At 49.9% G+C, this 18,990-nt stretch overlaps 1 protein-coding gene across 5 annotated transcripts in view; it reads left to right on the forward strand.

Annotated features, from left to right (window-relative positions):
* Window positions 1-18,990, forward strand: part of CPEB1 (cytoplasmic polyadenylation element binding protein 1) — a 55,705-nt gene that overhangs the window by 20,921 nt on the left and 15,794 nt on the right. For 2 of the 5 annotated variants that reach the window (XM_014549604.1, XM_014549605.1), the window contains exon 2: window positions 9,562-9,750. In XM_014549604.1, coding sequence (XP_014405090.1) covers window positions 9,597-9,750 — 154 coding nt within the window. In that variant the 5' untranslated portion in view covers window positions 9,562-9,596. Of the gene's footprint in view, window positions 1-9,032; window positions 9,199-9,256; window positions 9,337-9,558; window positions 9,751-18,990 lie in introns of those variants that run through there. The other 3 variants (XM_005878467.2, XM_005878462.2, XM_005878463.1) reach the window with 3 other exon arrangements.

An 18,990-nucleotide genomic window follows, 5' to 3' on the forward strand; every position in this document is an offset into this window, starting at 1 on the left:
TGAGGGGCTGAGGGCCGTTTTCAGGCTAGCCAAGCCCCCTGGCAACGGAAGCTCCCAGCCTCTCCTTTTTTTCTTTTTCTTTTTTATTCTGGGATTTATTTACCTTCTATAATTGAAACTTTGTTGCCTTCAGTGGAGCTCAGAGCCAGCTGCAACGGGCGGGAAGCTTGGCTTCCTTCATCACTGGAGCAACCAAGCCTCCTGCTTGCTCCATCTCCGTGGCTGCCAGCCACCATCTTGGTTGGGTTAATTTGCATATAGTCGCTCTGATTGGCTGGTGGGCGTGGCTTAAGGCATAGCGAAGGTATGGTCAATTTGCATGTTTGTCTTTTATTAGATTAGATTATTTTTTTAAGTCTGAATTGGGATGGTGAGAGTGTAGACCTGGGCTGAGCAAGTGCCGCAGAGCAGAAGAGAGGCAGGAGACCAAGGACCTGAATTACACACAACACTCTTACTTGCAAATGAACAAACACCTAATTAGAGCTAACTTTAGCAAAATGTGGGATGTGTCGGAAGGCTTTTGGTATATAGGTCACAGGGTAGGAAAGAAATCTCTGAAAAATTAAATCCACGAGCCGAATCCGGTAGCCTCCAATTTTGTCAAGACTCTGCCTCTTTGCTGCCTCTCTCTCAGAGTGAGTTTCCTGTTTGTCTTTTACACAGTTTCCTATTATCTGAGAAAGGGGCTATGCTCACATCCTCTGGTGCCATGAAGCCAGGAAATGGATCTTTCTCCACTAGATAAAATTGGGAAAATCTCAAGGAACGGCTCCCAATTAGCTTGGCTTGCATTGTGCACATAGCTGGACGGGTCTCTGTAGTCATAGCCATGGGTTATTATGGGCCCGGGTTGGGTCAGATCTACGGACCTTTGCAGTGATCATGGGCAGAGCCCTGCAAGAAAATGGCATTTGCCTTTAAGTCCACTTGGATGGCATAGGAAGAAACATTTCACCAAAAACCTGGTGTGGAGGAGATTTTTAAAAGCATGATCTTGGGGATTCATGAAGTAGGCAGCAGCATCTTCAAACGTTTGTATGCATCTTGTTTTTATAAAAACGATGTACCCCACAGTGAGATACCAATTCATACCCTTTGGGATGGTCATTGACCCAAAAAAACCCACCAATATAGTAAATGTTAGCGAGGGTGTGGAGAAATTGGAATACTTGGGCTTTGTGTAATGTAAGTGGTGCAGCCACGTGGTAAACAGCATGGTGTTCCTAAAAAAAAAGATTAAACATAGAATTAGTATTATGATCCAGCAATTCCACTTCTAGGTTTATATGAAAAGAATTGAGTGCAAGGATGTGAAGACACATTTGTACACTGATGTTCATAACCGTGCTATTCATAATAGCCAAAAGGTGGACAGATGGATAAACAAAATGTGGTCCATCCATATAGTAGAATATTATTCAGCCTCAAAAGGCAAGGATATTTTGAACCACAACTTGGATGAACCTTGAAGACATTAATGATACTAAATGAAATAAACCAGTCACAGAGGACAAATATTGTATGATTTCACTTCTATGAGGTACCTGGAATAATTGAATTTATAGAGACAGAAAGTGATTATTGGAGGCTAGTGGAAAGTTCATGTTTCATGGGCACAGAGCTTCAACCTGAGATGAAAAAGTTCTGGTACTGGATAGTGGTGACAGGTGCACAAAATGTGCATGTACTTAATGGCTCTGAATTGTACACTGAAAAATGGTAAAATTTTGTTATGTATATTTTACCATTATACTTTAAAAATATATAAAGTACTCTGGCACATTTAACCTGATAATCGAATTTTCATCGTAAGTGAAAATGTATCCAGTGGAATCAGAAATTGTAGAGATTGGTACCTATCATCTATTTTAAAATGTGTGAACTAGTTTTTTAACAGTGGGAATTTTCTCATTATTCCTTGTCTTCGTTTTACTCATATTTCCAGGCTGCTTATCCCACAGAATTTTATCCTAATGTAATATTTTATGGAGTCTCTGTTGATCATGTTGTTCTTTTCTGCAACAAAAATAGCACATATATCTGAAAAAATTTTTAATATATTTTTTATTGATTTCAGAGAGAGAAAGGGGGAGAGAGAGAAACATCAATGATGAGAGATAATCGTTCATTGGCTGCCTCCTACACACCCCCTACTGGGGTTCGAGCCTGCAACCCAGGCATGTGCCCTGACTGGGAATCAAACCCAGGACCCTTCAGTCCACAGGCCAACGCTCTATTCACTGAGCCAAACCAGCTAGGGCTAAATCTGAAATTTTAAATGATTTCCTGTGACTAGAAGCTGTACATGTTCTGGATTGTTGTGGCTGGTGATTGCTAGGACAATTGATTAAAACAATCTAAATGTGACAGATTTTGATACAATTCTATTCTTTAATCATTCTTTATTGGAAATCTTCATAATGAGATAAATGAAGCATTTTAAAAACTCATGTAATATTAGATGACTCACTTATTGCTGGAATGACTCAGACTTTTAAGCACCAGATATATTCCTATTATTTGTTTATAGATCTGGGCTCTGAGTAAACTTGTTCACATAAATAAGCACACGGGACCATCAGGCATTGCTAGAACAGTATCGCTCAATTGGTTAAACTCTGAGTTTTGTGCAAAAGAAAAAATCAGTCATTTACATGCTTACAGTTCCACTTTCTCATATTTGTTGAGAAGAAGGAACTAGAAAACATCCAATTTGTGAAAAGATTTGTTACCTAAGTCAGCTGTCATGAATTTCTCAGTTTTTTGGAAGTATACCAGGAATGCTTTGTGAAAATTTCAGATGACTTCTAACTATGTCTGTTACTCTTTCACTTTGAGACCTCGTTGAGCTCAGTTTACCTGAAGAATTGAGAAAGTTGAAGTACTGTTAACTTAAACACACACCTTTGCTAATACAATATCTTAAAAGTGCTCTTTATCCCATTACTTGCTCTACATTTGTTGTGTCAAAACCCTGGGTCTATAGATTTTTAACTTGTGGTAATGTCAACCATACAATCTAATTAAATGAAGTTAGTTCTTATTGTCCAACCAATTAGTTCCATCAGGCTTGCTGTTTGTCAGGGGAAAAAAAAGTGACTTCATTTTCCCTAACGTCGGTGTGAAGTTCTCATTCACAGCACCCAGCCGTGTTTCTAAAGGGAGGTGGGGACTGGTCATCTGATGAATGTGTGGCGGTTCTCATTGTGGCTTAATTTGCATTTCTTTGATGACTAATGATGCTGAGCACTTTTTCAAGGGCTTATTGGCTATTTATACATCTTGGTGAAATGCCTTTTCAAGATGTTGTGCCCTTTTATTTTTTTATTTTTTTAAATATATTTTTATTGGTTTCAGAGTGGAAAGGACAGGGAGAGAGGGATAGAAACATCAATGATGAGAGAGAATCTTTGATTGGCTGCCTCCTGCACACCCCCTACTGGGGATTGAGCCTGCAACCAAGGTACATGCCCTTGACCAGAATTGAACCTGGGACCCTTCAGTCCACAGGTTGACGCTCTATCCACCGAGCCAAACCAGCCAAGGCAGTTGTGCCCTTTTAAAATTGTTTTTTTCTCTTACTTTTGCTAAGACTTCCTATGTACTGTGGAAATTAGCCATTTGTCAGATATGATCACAGGTACCTCCTCCCATTTGGTAGCTTGCCTCATTATCTTAATGGCATCTTGATGAGCAGAAGTTTATAATTTTGATAAGTTTTTAATTTTATCGGAGTTCTTCCTTAGTGATTGCTGCTTGCTGAGTCCTCTTCAGGAAATCTGCACGCCCACACCCAAGTCACAAAGATACTCTGTTTTTGTGGAGAAGCTTTAGTTTTAACTTTCACTTACAGGTCTCTCTGATCCATGTGAAAGTAATGTTTATATATGGTGTGAGGTAGGGAGTCAAGGTTTATTTTTCTCCCATAGGCTGTTCTATACCATCTGTTAAAGTCTTTCCCCACTGACATGCTTGAAGATGGGTATCTTCCTAGGGTTGCATTGACTGTGTAGATCAATTTGGTGGGAATTTGCTTTTTAACAGTATTGAATCTTCCAATATATGCACATGGAATATGACATTGTCAAACCTGAACATTTGTAATATTTATTGTAAGAAATATTATAGAAATCACTTTGAAATAATTTACAGTACTCATTTGGAGATTATTGAAACTAGTCACGACTAAAATAACCCAACGATCATGTTTTTATGGTGGCAAGTACAAAGGTAACTTAATGTTTTCTCTTATACCTTAACCTGTAATGTGATTTTGAAGGTACAGTTAAAATGGTAAGGCAGCCTTGAGGATCCTAGCCTTTTTGCTCCTCTGAATCCCTATTGCACGTATGAGCACAAAGACAAACAAGAGGTTGTTCTAGGACAGCGGTTCTCAACCTGTGGTTCGCGACCCCTTCGGCGGTCAAACGACCCTTTCACAGGGGTCGCCTAAGACCATCTGCATATCAGATATTTACATTACGATTCATAACAGTAGCAACATTATAGTTATGAAGTAACAACGAAAATAATTTTATGGTTGGGTCACAACATGAGGAACTGTGTAAGGGCCAGAAGGTTGAGAACCACTGTTCTAGGATGTGAGCTCTGGAGAGCTGAGCCTTTCCTTTTGGTGAGTCGTGTAAGAGACAGTTGACAGGTGAGCCAGGGCTTTCATCGGAGGGGCCACAGGGAACCCTGGAAAGGGCCTTGTTTAGGAGAATGAACACGGTGAAGAAAGAGGTTGGGTGAGAATGGGATGAATCACCTGGAAGAGAGAACCTGGGATAGAAAAACTATTTCAAACTTCTGCTGCTCGAAGTGTGGTCAGCAGACCAATAGCGTCGACATCACTCGGGCGTTTGTTAGAAATGCAAAATCTGGGGCCTGACCTAGATCCACTGAATGAGGATCAGTGTTTTAAAGAGATTCCCATGTCATCCGAATGCCCATTACAGTTTGAGAAACATCCCTGGCATTAAGGGCCACAGTGCACTCAGCAGCTGGAAGGCCGGGACTGGTGTCTGGCTTCCTGTGTGTTTGCTCTTTGAGGTGCCAAATGGATTTTCAAAATCATCGTTTGGGTTTTCTTTATTTTGGCGGGGGTGGGGAAGGGAGAGTCTTTTAAACAGTCTTTTTAGAAATAGTCTTAGAAATGCTACTTTATGGACTTGTTAAAACTTTAATAGTCGGAGCTGATTGTAAAGTCAGTCATTTGAACAAATCTCATGGGGACGCATGACCCATGCGTCCTATCTCTGCTGTTCCCAGGGACTGGAATTTGGGGTGAGGTTAAGATTTTGTAAAAGAGCTCAAGTGTGTTTGCTGTACGAACGACAACAGTGCGTGTGTTTAAAATATAAAAAGGTAAAAAACAAAACAAAATAAAATATAAAAAGGTAAAAAAAAAACAAAACTAAAATATAAAAAGGTAAAAAAGCAGAGGACAGATTTTATTTTGTATGGTGATGTTTGTGCAGTAACTAAAGGAAAATAAATCTATTAGAGCCTGCTACTCTCACACAGTAGCTGCATTTTTCTGTCTTTTATCAACATTGTCTATCAACACACAGAACTTCCACCGAGTTATAACCATGGTATAAGGGGCAGCTCCCCACCTCTCCCAGATGTGCCTGCTCCTCTTCCTCTCATCCTTGGCCTCCCTGCCCTGATCTCTGCTTCACAGAGGGCCTCTACCACATTATTTCCTGTCCAAGAGTTTACAGAGCTTCCTCGCTGCCTGCCCGGGCATCAGTCTCTTCCCGGCTTGGCTGGCCCAGACACATCTGGCTCACCGTCTCCTCTGTTACCTCCTCAAAACTGGATCTCTTGTTCCCTACGACCAGCTCATGACACATCTCCTCAGTTCTCCCGGGTCCTCCTGACTTCTTGCAGTTACCACCTGCCTTTTACAATGGAGTCTGCCCTCATGGTTTCACAGGTGGGGCCTAAAGGCCCTGTTCTTTTGTCTAACTTCCCCTATTTGTCAGATGCTCAAGAATGATGGTTGCAGGGGACCCTGAGCAAATGTGTGCTGAGTTTGCTAGCAGCAGGGGTCATCAGAGGACAGACAGGGTCTTATGAAGGTCAGGGTGGAGGCAACGCCACTCTGAGCCCTGGAGCCAGAGCCCGCAGCTCACCAAATTAAGGAACTTAAATCACAGACTCCATGCAGGTATTGATAAAAGAGCCTTACAGGAGACAGCATTCGACCTGAGACATTGTTCAGGTAGATTGCCTTAGACCAGTGGTTCTCAACCTTCCTAATGCCGCGACCCTTTAATACAGTTCCTCATGTTGTGGTGATCCCCAACCACAAAATTGTTTTCGTTGCTACTTCATAACTGTCATTTTGCTACTGTAAACAATATGTAATGATGTATGTGTTTTCCGATGGTCTTAGGCGACCCCTGTGAAAGGGTCGTTCGACCCCCAAAGGGGTCACGACCGGTTGAGAACCGCTGCCTTAGACTGAGAATCACCATTCCGTCTTGTGCTGGTCATTGAAGATAGCTTTGCGTGTCTAGTTGGTACACGGCAGAAGATGATAAAGAATATTCTCCAGGAAAAAGGGCCGCGTTCCTGCCCAGCATCAGATATGAGTTTAAGAGGCAAAGCCGGGCTTCTGCTCAGTAAAATCAGCCTTTTGCTTTCAGACCTTTGACCACACTGCCTGTTAGCCTGTGCTGACAGTTTACTCCTCACACTAGGTCCCAGTGGAGCAGAACAGGTAAGTTTGGAAAGACAGGATCAGAAAGGCATTAGAAGGAGGTTTTTGAGTAAAATATTTCGGGCCACAAATGGCTGCAGAGCGATCAAGCCTGCTTTTCATCCAGGCCCGTCGGTGTAATCTGTTGTCCTGCCATGAGTATTAATGTTTGCCCCTCTTCTCTCAAAAGTGTTTTGGTTTGGGTGGTAAATTATATGGTCACCCTACTGAAAGTAAGATACTGATACAAATGTTAGTGCCAGCCTCTGTACCGAGTGCTGTGTGCAGTTTTCACAAAATGCCTGACAGGTGGCTGCTGTTGCTGCTTTGCAGATAAGAAGATGCTCAGAGAGGCTAAGTGACTTGACTGAGCTCACACAGCGCAGACCTGGGAGCACAGCAAGGTCTGTCAGCCTGAGAAAGCGAGTGCCTTTCCCCAGGCCTCTGGATTTTAGGACGTAGTGAAGGGGCGTCCTTTGTGTGGAAGAAACGGCGTGAGGGAGAAGGACGCGATAAAGCTGGCGTCTGCGGTGGGGTGCGCAGTGAAGGCAGAGGGGTGTGAACCTAGACCCACAAGCTCCTGGGTGCGTGAGGCAGCCATTTGTTCCCAGCATCCTTCAGCACGCCTGCCCTGCGGCCTGGGGCCTCCAGTTGGGTGGGAAGCTGGTGTGGGCTGTGTAGGTCAGTAATGCTCAGACTTCGTGTGCACACATTCCACATGGGAATCTGTTGGAATGCGGATAAATTCCATCGGTCTCAGGTGGGGCCTGAGGTTCTGTATTTACAACAGGCTCCCGGTGACCCCGGAACTGCTGCTCCACCACCTAGACTTTGGGCAGCAAGAGAATAGTCAGTGATTAGACTCCCTACTTGGGGTCCGGGTCACCATATGCACAGATGCCCTGGTTTTAGGGGGAGCGGGGACCAGTGGCTTCTGGACATAGATGCCTTCACATTGGGGTGGAAGGGAGGGACTACACAGATAGCTGGGTTAGGGAGGAATGGGTACTTAAATGTGGATGTTTTTAAAGAAAGCATTATGTCTTGTAATTAACACACATGGATGGTTTTAAAAAGTGTATCCTTAGCTCGGGGGAAGAGTGGCCATGGAGAGCAGAGCAGAGCAGGTTGGGTGGGGGCAGCACCAGCCTGTGCAGTGCTGGACCAAGGCCTTGACAGGCATCGACAAGGAGCCAGGCAGGAATAGGGATGGATGACACAGCAGCAGAGCTGTAAGAAATCCTCCAAGGGAGGAGTCCCTCACACAGATGGGCCATTCCCCTGCAGGCTGAGGCTGGTGCCTGTGGACACACGCTGGCCAGCATTCCTGTGGCTGACAGCATTGTGCCTCTCTGCCCACCTCAGACCCTGTCACAGGCAGGCAGGTGAGCGGTCCCAGGTTGGCCTGCTTCCCACGTCTGGTTACTTCTGCCACGTGGGGGCACAGCAGGGTGGGTGCTCCCAGCCTGGGCTGGGGGTGTGCAGCCTGCCTGTCTCCCTCCTTTCTGAGGGTCACGTTGGAAAAAGACTGATGCAGAGAGGACGTTGGCGAGGACGAGGTGGCGGAGGTTCCAGAAGCTCTGGGCAGAGCCGGCCTTTGTTGCTGGAGCTTAGTGGTCACGGGAGTAGGGCCTTGGTCCTAGCGGCACCCTGATGAGAGGGGACGCAGGCAGCTGGCGGCCTCAGTGATGCTCACAGCTGGCAGACGGCTCTGAGGCTCCTGGAAGGGCAGAGCGGGTGATGCGAGGTGCTGAACCGGGCATTGTGGGTGTTAGACCACTTCTGAGCCTGTTTTTTCTCGTGTTCTGGCGTGTCAGACACTGGGGAGTGTTCGGTCTGCCTAGGCCTACGGTTAGGGGAGTGAGGGAGGCACTGGACCTGATAATACGTGCTCATGACAGTGCCCACCCTTTTGGGGGGAGGGGACCCGGGACCGGATTATTCCAGTCAGGGCAGATCTTACTGGCCGTGGCATGTGGGCTGTGGGCCATACCTCCAGCAGCCCAGTGACTCCCCCTCCCGCTGCCCACACTGACCCCCTTCTCTGTGATCGGCTGCTGTAGACACGCCGGGAGCACCAGGTGGTGGTGCTGGGTGCACGTGTGCAGTGTTTCTCTGAAGGTTCCCCTTCCTCAGTGGCAGCCCTGCTGTGTCAGGGTGCTGTCCGGGGCCACTTGCAGCACATAGATTTTTGCCAGCAGGATCTCGGAGCTTTGCATTCGGCTGCAAAACCAGGGCTTGAGCAAGCAGCTGGAGGGAGTCCAGGACTAGAGTGTTTTTGGGTTTGGGGGTGGAGAGCAGAGGGAAGAAACGGGAGGGGCAGGAGGGCAGCGCTACACAAGCCAGCAGTCGCAGGCAGCTTCGGCAGTGAGGACCTCAGTCTTGCCCGAGGGCCACTGGCCACCATTGCTGGAGACCCTGACTTACCGGCACCGCACCACACCCGGCGGTTCCAAGTAGCTGTTGTGCTGTCTTTTCCCTGGGAGGCAAGTCTCCTCCCTGCCGTCCCCTCCTGCTCCTCCCCGTTCTGTGAGGGATGGTGCCGTTCTCTATTGCACGCTCAGCCGGCTGATGTCACTGGCAGCGGGAAGCATCAGCAGCCTGGTCACATGCTGGCCCAGCCTGTAATGCAGACGGGATAGGGGTGTGTGTGTGGGGAGGGGGCTGTATGGCCACTGCTCTTGCTCTAACGCCCCCAAAAGTGCAGAGGCAGCAGCTGCAGCATCCAGCCTGCGTGGATGTCTGGTCCTTAAGCTTGGGGAAACTATTATTATTGATATTTATTGCCGATAATCCTGGGGCAAACAGCCCTTAACTCTGGGGTTTTGCTGTCCTCCTGTCCGAAGCAGACTTCCCGGACTCTGAAGACGCAGTCACAAGCAGGATGCTTTTCCCCACCTCTGCGCAAGATTCTCCCCGGGGCCTCCCAGATGCAAATGACTTGTGCCTTGGCCTGCAGTCCCTCAGTCTCACAGGCTGGGACCGACCCTGGAGCACCCAGGACGCAGATTCCTCAGCCCAGAGCAGCACACACTCCGGTGAGTGCCAGGAATGAGTCGGCCGGGGGAGGGGGTGCACGGGTGGCGAGCGGAGATGCCCGCAGCAACAGTTGTTCGTTCCCCTCTGCATCCCCCACCACACACGCACAACATGGAGCTGTTTTGCAAGAGATGGAAATGCTGGCTGTGAGTGTGCAGGACAGATGGTTGCTCGTAAAGGCAGGCACAGCTCCTCACTTACCCTGACAGACTCCCTGGAGTTGTTAGTCTGCACCTGGGTGGCCCTGAGAAAGGTCCCCAAGGCGTCAGCCTCATGCAGAGAAGACCCAGACAAACCCCCTGGTGCCCAGGCCTGTCGTAGAGATGATGAAGCAAAACATTTTTGGGCGGGGGAGGGGACTTCAGGGCTGATTACTGGAGGTCTGGGTTCTGTTTCTCGGTGCCTTTGAGGGCCAGGGAGCTCTCTGCAGGGTGGGTGGTCCCCTGAGACGGCAAGCTGGCAAGCGAAGCTGGGTGATCCCCGGTTATTGGAGTTGGCTTTGCATAGGTTAAGAGCACTGATCCCGGAAGGGGGTAGGCAGGGTAAGCAGGGTGGAGTAACTCAGCTGTGGAGGCTCTTTGTGTGAAGGGGAACCAAGTGGATGAAGGAAGGGCCACGCCCCTTTGGGACCCCCTGTCACTTGTAGGGAGTCACTGGGGACAGAAAGAAGGGGCTTCTTGGCCACCCTTGGAACAGCTTCTGCTCAGACCTTCCCGTTGCCCATTTATTTCCCTCTGGTGGTACAAGGGGGAGGGCTGGCCAGATGCAAGTCTTGGAGTATTCAGGAAGAAATGTGAACTTAAGAAATGCTGTAGGTATACTTAAAATCTACGTATTTGGCTTTATGTGAATTATGCCTCAATAACAAGAATACTGGCAGCAGCTACTTTACAAGGGTGGGGGGGGCAGCCATTTGTTGTTGGTGCCCAGGGAGTCACTGGGCTGCCAGCCTCCCACCTCCCCGCCCCGACACTGGCCGCCATGGCAGCCAGGTACTGTCTTGTTGATTCTCCGGCCTCCGCCCTATTTGGTGCAGCTCTTTTCTTAGTATACTTTGCAGGGCTTGGTACTGTTGCATCTGCTGACATTATAATGCTCACTTACTTCAGTAAAAGCCCATTGGGTTGGGGGTTGGGTTTTTTGTTTTTTTGTTTTTAATTTGGTGTGGGTGGGGAAGAGCTTTGCCTCAAGTGGCTACCTCTGGGTCAAGGTAGAATTTCTTGAAGTACTGGCCTTCAGCTGGCTCGGGCTTTCCCGAAAGGCTGGTGAAGGCCCTCTTACCCTGGGCAAGGAAGTGTGGTGTCACTGGTTCTGTGCTTGTAGATCTTGGCTTGGAGGCCAGGGTAGCTGCTTTTGTGTGGTACTCTGAAGCCAACCTGGGTGGCCCACAAGCTGACCTTGTGCTCTGCCCCCCGGTATCTGAGCAAAAGATAGAAGAGCTCCCAGGAAGTGGCCACCTGTCTGTGGTGGTCGGCGTCTGACCAGGTCTCTGTCTTTCACTGAGTCAGGTTGGGGTGTGGCCCTTCCTTAGCTCCGGTTTGTCTCCACTACAAGGGTCCTCCTGAAATGTAATCACAGCACATAGACGTGCAGGAGGGCCATCGTGGGCCTGGGAGAGCTCGGCCTGAAAGTGACTGTGAAATTGGGCTGTAAAAAATAGCTTGGGTTATTACTCAGCAATATAAAAAAAGAGTGAAATCCTGCCATTTGCAACCACATGGATGGACTCAGAGAGAATTATGCTCAGTGAAATAAGTCAGACAGAGAAAGACAAATATACTGTATGATCCCTCTTATATGTATGTGGATTCTAAAACACAAAACAGAAACCGACTCGGAGATACAGAGAACACACTGAAGGTTGCAGGGGTGGGGGCTGGGACATGGGTGAAAAAGGTGAAGGGGAATAAGAGGTACAAACCTCCAGTTATAAAATGAATAAGTCACAGGGATGTAATGTGCAGCTCGGGGAAGATAGTCAATATTATTGTAATAACTGCATGGAGACAGATGGCTACTAGACTTACCAAGGTATAGAAGGCATATGTCTTAAGGTATGTGAATGTCGAATCACTACGTTGTACACCTGAAGCTGACATAATAGTGTGTGTCAACTATTCTTTAATAAAGAATAGCTGGGTCCAGCCTTCACTCCCAGCTTTCCCACCCCCAGCAGCCTTTGCTGCCGCTGCCTCGGAAGTGGGGATGGGTTTACTTCTTCCACCACACACACTTCAGTGATAAACATACATGATTTTGTGGATCAGGGAGGGACTGCAGTGTGGCCCTTGCATTCACAGGGACGGGGGAGAGGGGTTCAGGGCTGCGGTCTGGCTATGGGCAGGGTTTGCATGCCCATGCCTTTCTCCCTGACGGTGGAGACACACCCGTCCCTGGTCCCCGTGTTGTCCTTGCGTTGTGAAGCTGTGGGGATGGCCATGTCGTCTCTTCCTGTGTTCCCGGCCTCCTGGGAAGCCCACAGGAGGGTGCTGCCTCCTGCCGTGGGATGCGGCCCTCCCACCGCCAGCTGCAGCGGTGCCCTTGCCAGCAGTGCAGGAACACGCAGCCCACTCCAGTGCGCACACGCCTCCGCCTGAAGACCAGCAGCTCCTCTCTTTCGGGGGGCTCTGGACAGTCTGGAGTCGTCCTCGCAGACCACTGCTCTCTCTGGTACCCTGCTCTCTCTGCGTAGACTTCCTCCTCGGGCTCTACGGGGTGGCATGTGGCCCCAGGCAGCTGTAGCTTCACATGTGAGGGCAGCAGGGTTGGAGGTAGCAGGACTCTCGACTGGGAAATCTTGGCTAAGTTCATTTAACCAACATGGAGCACTTGCTGTGTGCCAGGCACTGTGTTAGGCACTGGAGGTAACCTCAGTGAATAAAATGGTTGTCCATAAAAATCCCCGTGACAGTTAAAGGAAGACAGATGAGACAGTGTGCCACCTGCAGCTTGGTGGTTGCTGCGGTGGGGGTTTTGCACTGGGACACCTTTCAGTGGGTCTTAGCCTGAGACAGGACCTGGGCCTTTCTCTAGGGTGGGGCCTTCTGCCGCGTGGGTGTCACTGGCCTCGCAGGCCCGCAGGAAGACCCTGGGGTGGAGTCTGCTTTTGAGATTCGTGCCTTCAAGGCCACTGTTGTTTGGCACGGGGTGCTTTGGAGGGGTCCCTTCCTTCTAGACGGTGCTGCCCTGTGAAAGCCACACTCGGTGTCCCGGGATGCGGGTACAGTGGCTAATGACCAGCCAGCATTATCGACTGCTTCCTGCACTGAGTGCATCACCTGACTTTAGTCCTCAGGGCCCTGGGATATGGGTACTGATACCGTTCCTGTCGGAAAGACGAGGACGTAGGCCCACAGACGTTGCCAAGGGCTAAAGGCGACAGCTGCCAGAATTCAGCCCAGGCTGTGGTTACAAACCTCTTCTGCTCGGCTGCACCTGCGTTCCCACGTGCAGAACCCTCGCATGCTGGACAAGAGCACTCAGGTTAGGGTATCTCCGTGGACAGTGCGGGGGCTCCTGAGCCAGAGGCAAGGTGTGGCCTTGCTGAAGTCCCTGGAGGCCAGGGCAGGCGACAGGCAGGGCTCAGCTCATCCACTGTGCTACCCGATGGCTCTCTTCCTGCCTTCCCCAGGTGACTCCCACATGTGGCACAACTCGACAGACAGTGGGGTGACTGAGCATCTACCTGGGAAACAAGGGCTCGTAGTGATGCCTGTGCAGCAGCCTGGCAGACCAGGTGCCCAGGTAGCAGTGCCAGGGGCCTGTCCTGGTTCTTCCCCTCCCTGTGGAGGTCCCTGGGGGGCGGGCCTGTGCACGCTCTGGTCTCTGCCCAGCTGCTGACCAGGGTGCTCTGCTGTGCTGCTCCCCACGGGTGTGCAAGGCTGATGGCCTGGGCTGGGAGGGGCGGCCTCTGCGTTTCGCTTCTGCTGCTGCTGTACTTCCAAACAGCCTCTCAGGCAGCGTCCAGAATGGGGCTGGGTTCCTCCTGTGTGTGGCATGGACATCCGGGTCCAAGGTCTCCTGCAGTCTGCCCGGGCCATTCAGCCCTCCACCACTGTATTCCCAGCATGTAGCACGGTGCCTGGTCATGGCTCTGTGATAAGTATTTACTGAGTGATGAGTAGCAGGCCTGACACTGCATTTTTGCACTACAAGGTCTCTCCCATCTTCTGCCTCCTATGTGTGTGTTGATCAGCTGGATGGACAGGTGGTCTGTGGGGAGGGGAAGGGTTTCTGGGAAGCCGTGTGACAGTGGGTCCCTCCTAGGTGAGGTGGGCGGCTGCAAGGACAGTCAATGAGACTACTCCAGGGATCGAGGTCGGGGAAGGCAATGTCGGCATCTGGACCTGGGACCCAGAGCCAGTGACGGGAGGTAGACTCGGAGCTTGCCCAGAGTTGGGTGGGTGAAGAGTTGAAGACTGGGGTCTGGACTGAGTGCTGCCCTCCCCTTCCTACCTGTGCCTTCAGGGTGATGTTGGACAAACAGCCTAGAACCAAAGGTTGGGAGAAGGAGGGAGGGTTCCAGGTATGCAGCCTTCTATCTCAGGGCAGGATACTAGCTCCCGCCCGCGTCTCTCCCGTGACTTCCCGTTATGTAATGGCACCTGACTGTGTGTCTGGGCCTCGTCTCCCAAACTGAGCTCTCGCTCAGACAGTGTCTTCCACGCAGGCCTCCGTCCAGTGCGAGGCTCTCGCTGCCACCCGGCTCGGGTGCCTTTGTCCTCTTGGGCAAGGCTTCAGAAAATTCCAGCAGTGACTCAGCGGTGAAACCCACAGGAGCTGGCATAGAAGGGTGAAAGTGGAGAAAGTTAACAATCAGTCTAAAAATATTACTGCTGATGTGGTCTCCTGTACCCTCTGAGGTAGCATTAATGAGCTGGGACCTTCTGCCAGGCCCTCGCCTCCCGTGACTCCCCGTCTGTGGCTGGCGCAGCTTCCTGCCAGCATGTGCGTGGGGATGGGTGCCTGCCCCAGGAAGAGCACGCTGTTCCCCTGAGTCACTTTCGGGAGATGTGGATCCGCTGTGCCCTTGGCCACCAGGGACAGGAGCCGCGCAGAGGGGGACGGAGGGACTTCTCTCCCACAGCCCCCACCCCCTTAAGCCATCTAGGTTCACATTTGGCATCTGGCCGTGACGCAGCTCTGTGCCCTGTGCTGGAGAGTGGAGTTCGAGGTGGTCACTGGCCTGCAATGTAGACGTGGCTTAATGAGAGTCCCCGTCGTCGGATGGTCCCTTCTTCACGCAGTTCCCAGCTGCGTTCTTCTACCCTTGACTCCCAATGGCTGGAAGTCGGTGCCGCTCACTCACAGGGAGGCAGGGTTCCATGGCTGAGCTGGGATAAGGCGATTCCCTCTCTTGAAATAAGGCTCCTCCTGGGACCCACAGTCTCTGCTGCTTCCCCTTCCTTTGACCTGTAGATCCTCAGAGACCCACCTGGCCAGGCCCTGTGTGGTGGTGGCCTGTAGGGGGACAGTGAGGTCTCGGGGGCATTTGACCATGGGTGATGGTTTCCCGAAACTTGGCTTCTTTTGTGGGTTGAAGGAAACGCCAAACTCCCTAAGAAACTCCGGGCACCTTGATAATAGGTTTTCTTGTCTTCCCTGTGTCTCCCGGTCACACTGCTACTGTGTCCTTGGCCCGTCCAGTTTCACATTTGCAGGAAACTGATCCACCGAGTGCTGACAGGAACCAGGGGTGCTAATTCTGGGCACCCCAATCTTACATGTTTGCCAAGTGGCATTGCCCCTTTCTGGGCCATCAGCCCAAGCCCTTTCCCGTTTCCCTGTGTGGGTAGAGTGTTCAGTGGGGCTCTCCCTGCTGCACTTGGCCGTAGACGGTGGGGATCCCAGCAGACTCTGGGAAGGATTAGGCCTGGGAGGTGACTCTGCAGCCCGGATCTATAAATAGTATCTAGTCCTCTTTGAAGTAAGTACTGTCACAAATTTGAGGTGGCAAGTAATTCTGTCTGTTTGGGTGATGGGCTGGGTAGGGATAAACTGAGGTTTCCCCCTGACTCTGAGTTGCATCTGAGTCAGCATTGTTTCCGTAAATTGGGTCACCCGGATTGAAAGGGTGTGTCCCCGTTAAGGCACTGGACAGTCCCTCTCGGGACACCTAGCACACACCCTTCCCTGCATTTGCCCGGTGGTGGGTTGGGGCTGCTGTCGGTGTGCTTGGTCGAGAAGGCAGAACTTCATCCCCTGTGCCTGCAGGTTTCTGTGCAAACGCATTTAAGAGGTTTTTTAAAAGGAGAGTATTTCTTCTTCTAGGTAGAGGGGATTCTAGTCCCTCTCACTCACGCTCTGGTTAGATCAGTTGCCTCCAAAAAGGTAAAGTCAGATGGGAATCGACTAGTTTTCCTTCCTGTCATTTAAAAAAACTTTCTGTTTGGAAATAATTTCAAATTTACAGAAGTTACAGATATGAAACAAAAGGAACGCAGCGGGTACTGGAGTTTCCCTTTCTCCAGAGCCTCCCAGGGCTGACGTTTACCTCCTCTGCTGTATCACTCGCACGTTCTCTCTCTGTGTGTCTATATGTGTAAGTTCTGAACCATTAAGAACATAAAACAGTTGTCAACTGCAGCCAATGTAAAATTGCTACAATACCCTTATTAAGTGGCTGTTCGTATCCGATTTTGTCTGGTGGCCCAGCAGTGTCCTTCACAGCGCTTTTTTCTGTACAGGTGTCTGCCCCTAGCTCCTTCGGTTTTTGCTCCCTTGGTTTGTTGGTGTTTTCTTAAAAATCTTTATTGTTGAAAGTATTACAGGTGTCCCTTTTGTGTGTGTGTGTGTGTGTGTGTATTTTTCCATTGACCTCCTCCACCATGCACTGGCCCCTCCCCAGCCTTCACCACACTATTGTCTGTGTCCATGGGCTATGCATATCTTCCTATATAATAAAAGCCTAATATGCAAATTGTCCCCTCTGGTGGTCATTCGACCGGGAGTTCGCTCGCTATGACGTGTGCTGACCACCAGGGGGTGGCATGGAACATGGTGGGAGTTGGTGACGCGGTGCTTGCAGCAGTCGGTAGTGTAAGTGCTGCCCGCCCCAATGGCCCCTGATAAGAGCAGGACCACGGCGGGATGGTGGAGCAGGTGAGCAGGCAGTGCCAGGCCAAGGCAGGTGTGAGTGGGGGCCCAATGTCCCCACAGATGGCGAGCGGTGGCGTTGGGGGGTGGGGCAGCCACCTGTCTCCCAGGTGCTGAGGGAGCCGGGTGGGGGGCCTGGCCCCGATCGATTGCCCCACAGATGGGATAGTGGAGCAGGTGAGGGGGCAGCGCCAGGCCATGGCAGGGTGCCAGGTGGGGCTGCAAGGCTGGGGGTGCAAGCTGGGGCCTGATCCCCGCAGGCCACCCCAAGGGACCCCACCCGTGCACGAATTTGTGCACCAGGCCTCTAGTATGTGTATAAGTTCCATGGTTAATCTCTCCCCGTCCACTCCCTCCCTCTCCCTCCCCCCCACACACCCTCGCCTTCCCTCTGAAATTTGTCAGTCTGTTAGTCTGTTACATGCTTCTGTGTCTCTGGATCTATTTTATTCATCAATTTATTTTGTTCATTAGATTCCACATATGAGTGAGATCATGTGATACTTGTCTTTTCCCTGTTGCTTTTGGATTCTTTCAAACACTTATTTCACTTAGCACGATACTCTCCAGATTGCTCCATGCTGTTGCCAATGGTGGGAGTTCCTCCTTTTGTACTGCCGCGTAGTATTCCATTGTGTAGGTGTGCCACAGCTTTTTTCATCCACTCATCTGCGGATGGGCACTTGGGCTGTTGCCAAATCTGAGCTATTGTACATTGCACTATGACGAACATAGGGGTGCATATATCCTTTCTGATTGGTGTTTCTGTTTTCTTGGGATATATTCCTAGAAGTGGGATCACTGAGTCAAATGGGAGTTTCATTTTTAATTTTTTGAGGAAACTCCATACTGTTCTCCACAGTGGCTGCACTGGTCTGCATTCCCACCAGCAGTGCACGAGTGTTCCCTTTTCTCCACATCCTCCCAGCACTTGTCGTTTGTTGATTTGTTGATGACAGCCATTCTGACAGGTGTGAGATGGTACCTCATTGTCGTTTTAATTGGCATCTCGTATGATTAGTGACTTTGTTGCTCCCTTGGTTTTTGCTCCCTGTGAGCTTACGAACTTCTTTGCTTGCCTTGAGTGTATTTTACAAAGTTCAGCTTGTTCTGGCCATCACTTTCTGAAATCATTATCACGGTTTATGCCACTCTTTCTTACATTCTTTACTTATTCCTGGGTGACTGCGTCTCCCTCTCTTCTCTCCCCAACCCTGTTTCCAGAGATCACACTCCTGGGGAAATGTCCCACGCAGCCACATTGGTTTCTCTTCTCTCTCAGGCATTAGTGGGCATTGTGCTGTGAGAGCCATATTTAAATAACCTGCAGTCTTGAGTCAAGGGGAAGAATTCAGTGCGAAAGGTTTTTGGGTGTGGCGAAGGGAACTGACGAGAACTTCGGAGTAGCATGCCGTGGGTTTTTCTAGATCAGTGCTTCTCAGCTTTAATGTGCACACAAACCTCCTGGGGATCCTGTTAAGATGCAGGTTCTGATCCAGGAGGTCGGAGTGGGGCCCGGGATGCATTGTTAATAGGTTCCCGCAGTGGCCAGGCCCTGGAGAAGGCTTCAGACCCGGTGATGTAGGTCCCAGGGCACTGACCTCTGGTAGGTGAGATAGCTTGTCTGTAGTTGATGGTCGTAAAGGAATTTGAACAAAAGAGAGGTGTCGGGAACATGAAGACGAGATGTAAAGTTCTGGGCATTTTTTAAAAAGTTGCTAGTGGAGGTGCGTTCCAGAAGTTACAGCCTGGAGTCGGGTTCTGGTGTCTGGCACGTTCTGGGTGAGCAGCAAACGGTAGGCGTGTGACTGAACCTGGTCCAGAGGGAGCAGGTGACTGACTGGTCATGGACTGTGAGCACTTCAGGCATAAAGTTCATTGGTGGCTAGCGGGGCCTGTCCTGCCTTTTTCTGTTTAGACAGGCTTATCAGATGGGAGGATGTGGTAGAGATCATTCCTAGCTTTCACACAGGAATTTGACAAGGCCTCAAGATTTCTTTGTGGACATTGCAGAAAAAAAAATTGCAGGTTAGTTGGAATTGTGCCTGGTAGCACAAATGTACCAACACCGTAGTGAACACAGATTGATGCATGAGTGAAGCGGTCTGCAGTGGCACCCCTGTTGCTTTTGGATTCTTTCAAAC

This window comes from Myotis brandtii, unplaced genomic scaffold (genome assembly GCF_000412655.1).
Source record: "Myotis brandtii unplaced genomic scaffold, ASM41265v1 scaffold561, whole genome shotgun sequence".
In the NCBI taxonomy this organism is placed as follows: Eukaryota; Metazoa; Chordata; class Mammalia; order Chiroptera; family Vespertilionidae; genus Myotis; species Myotis brandtii.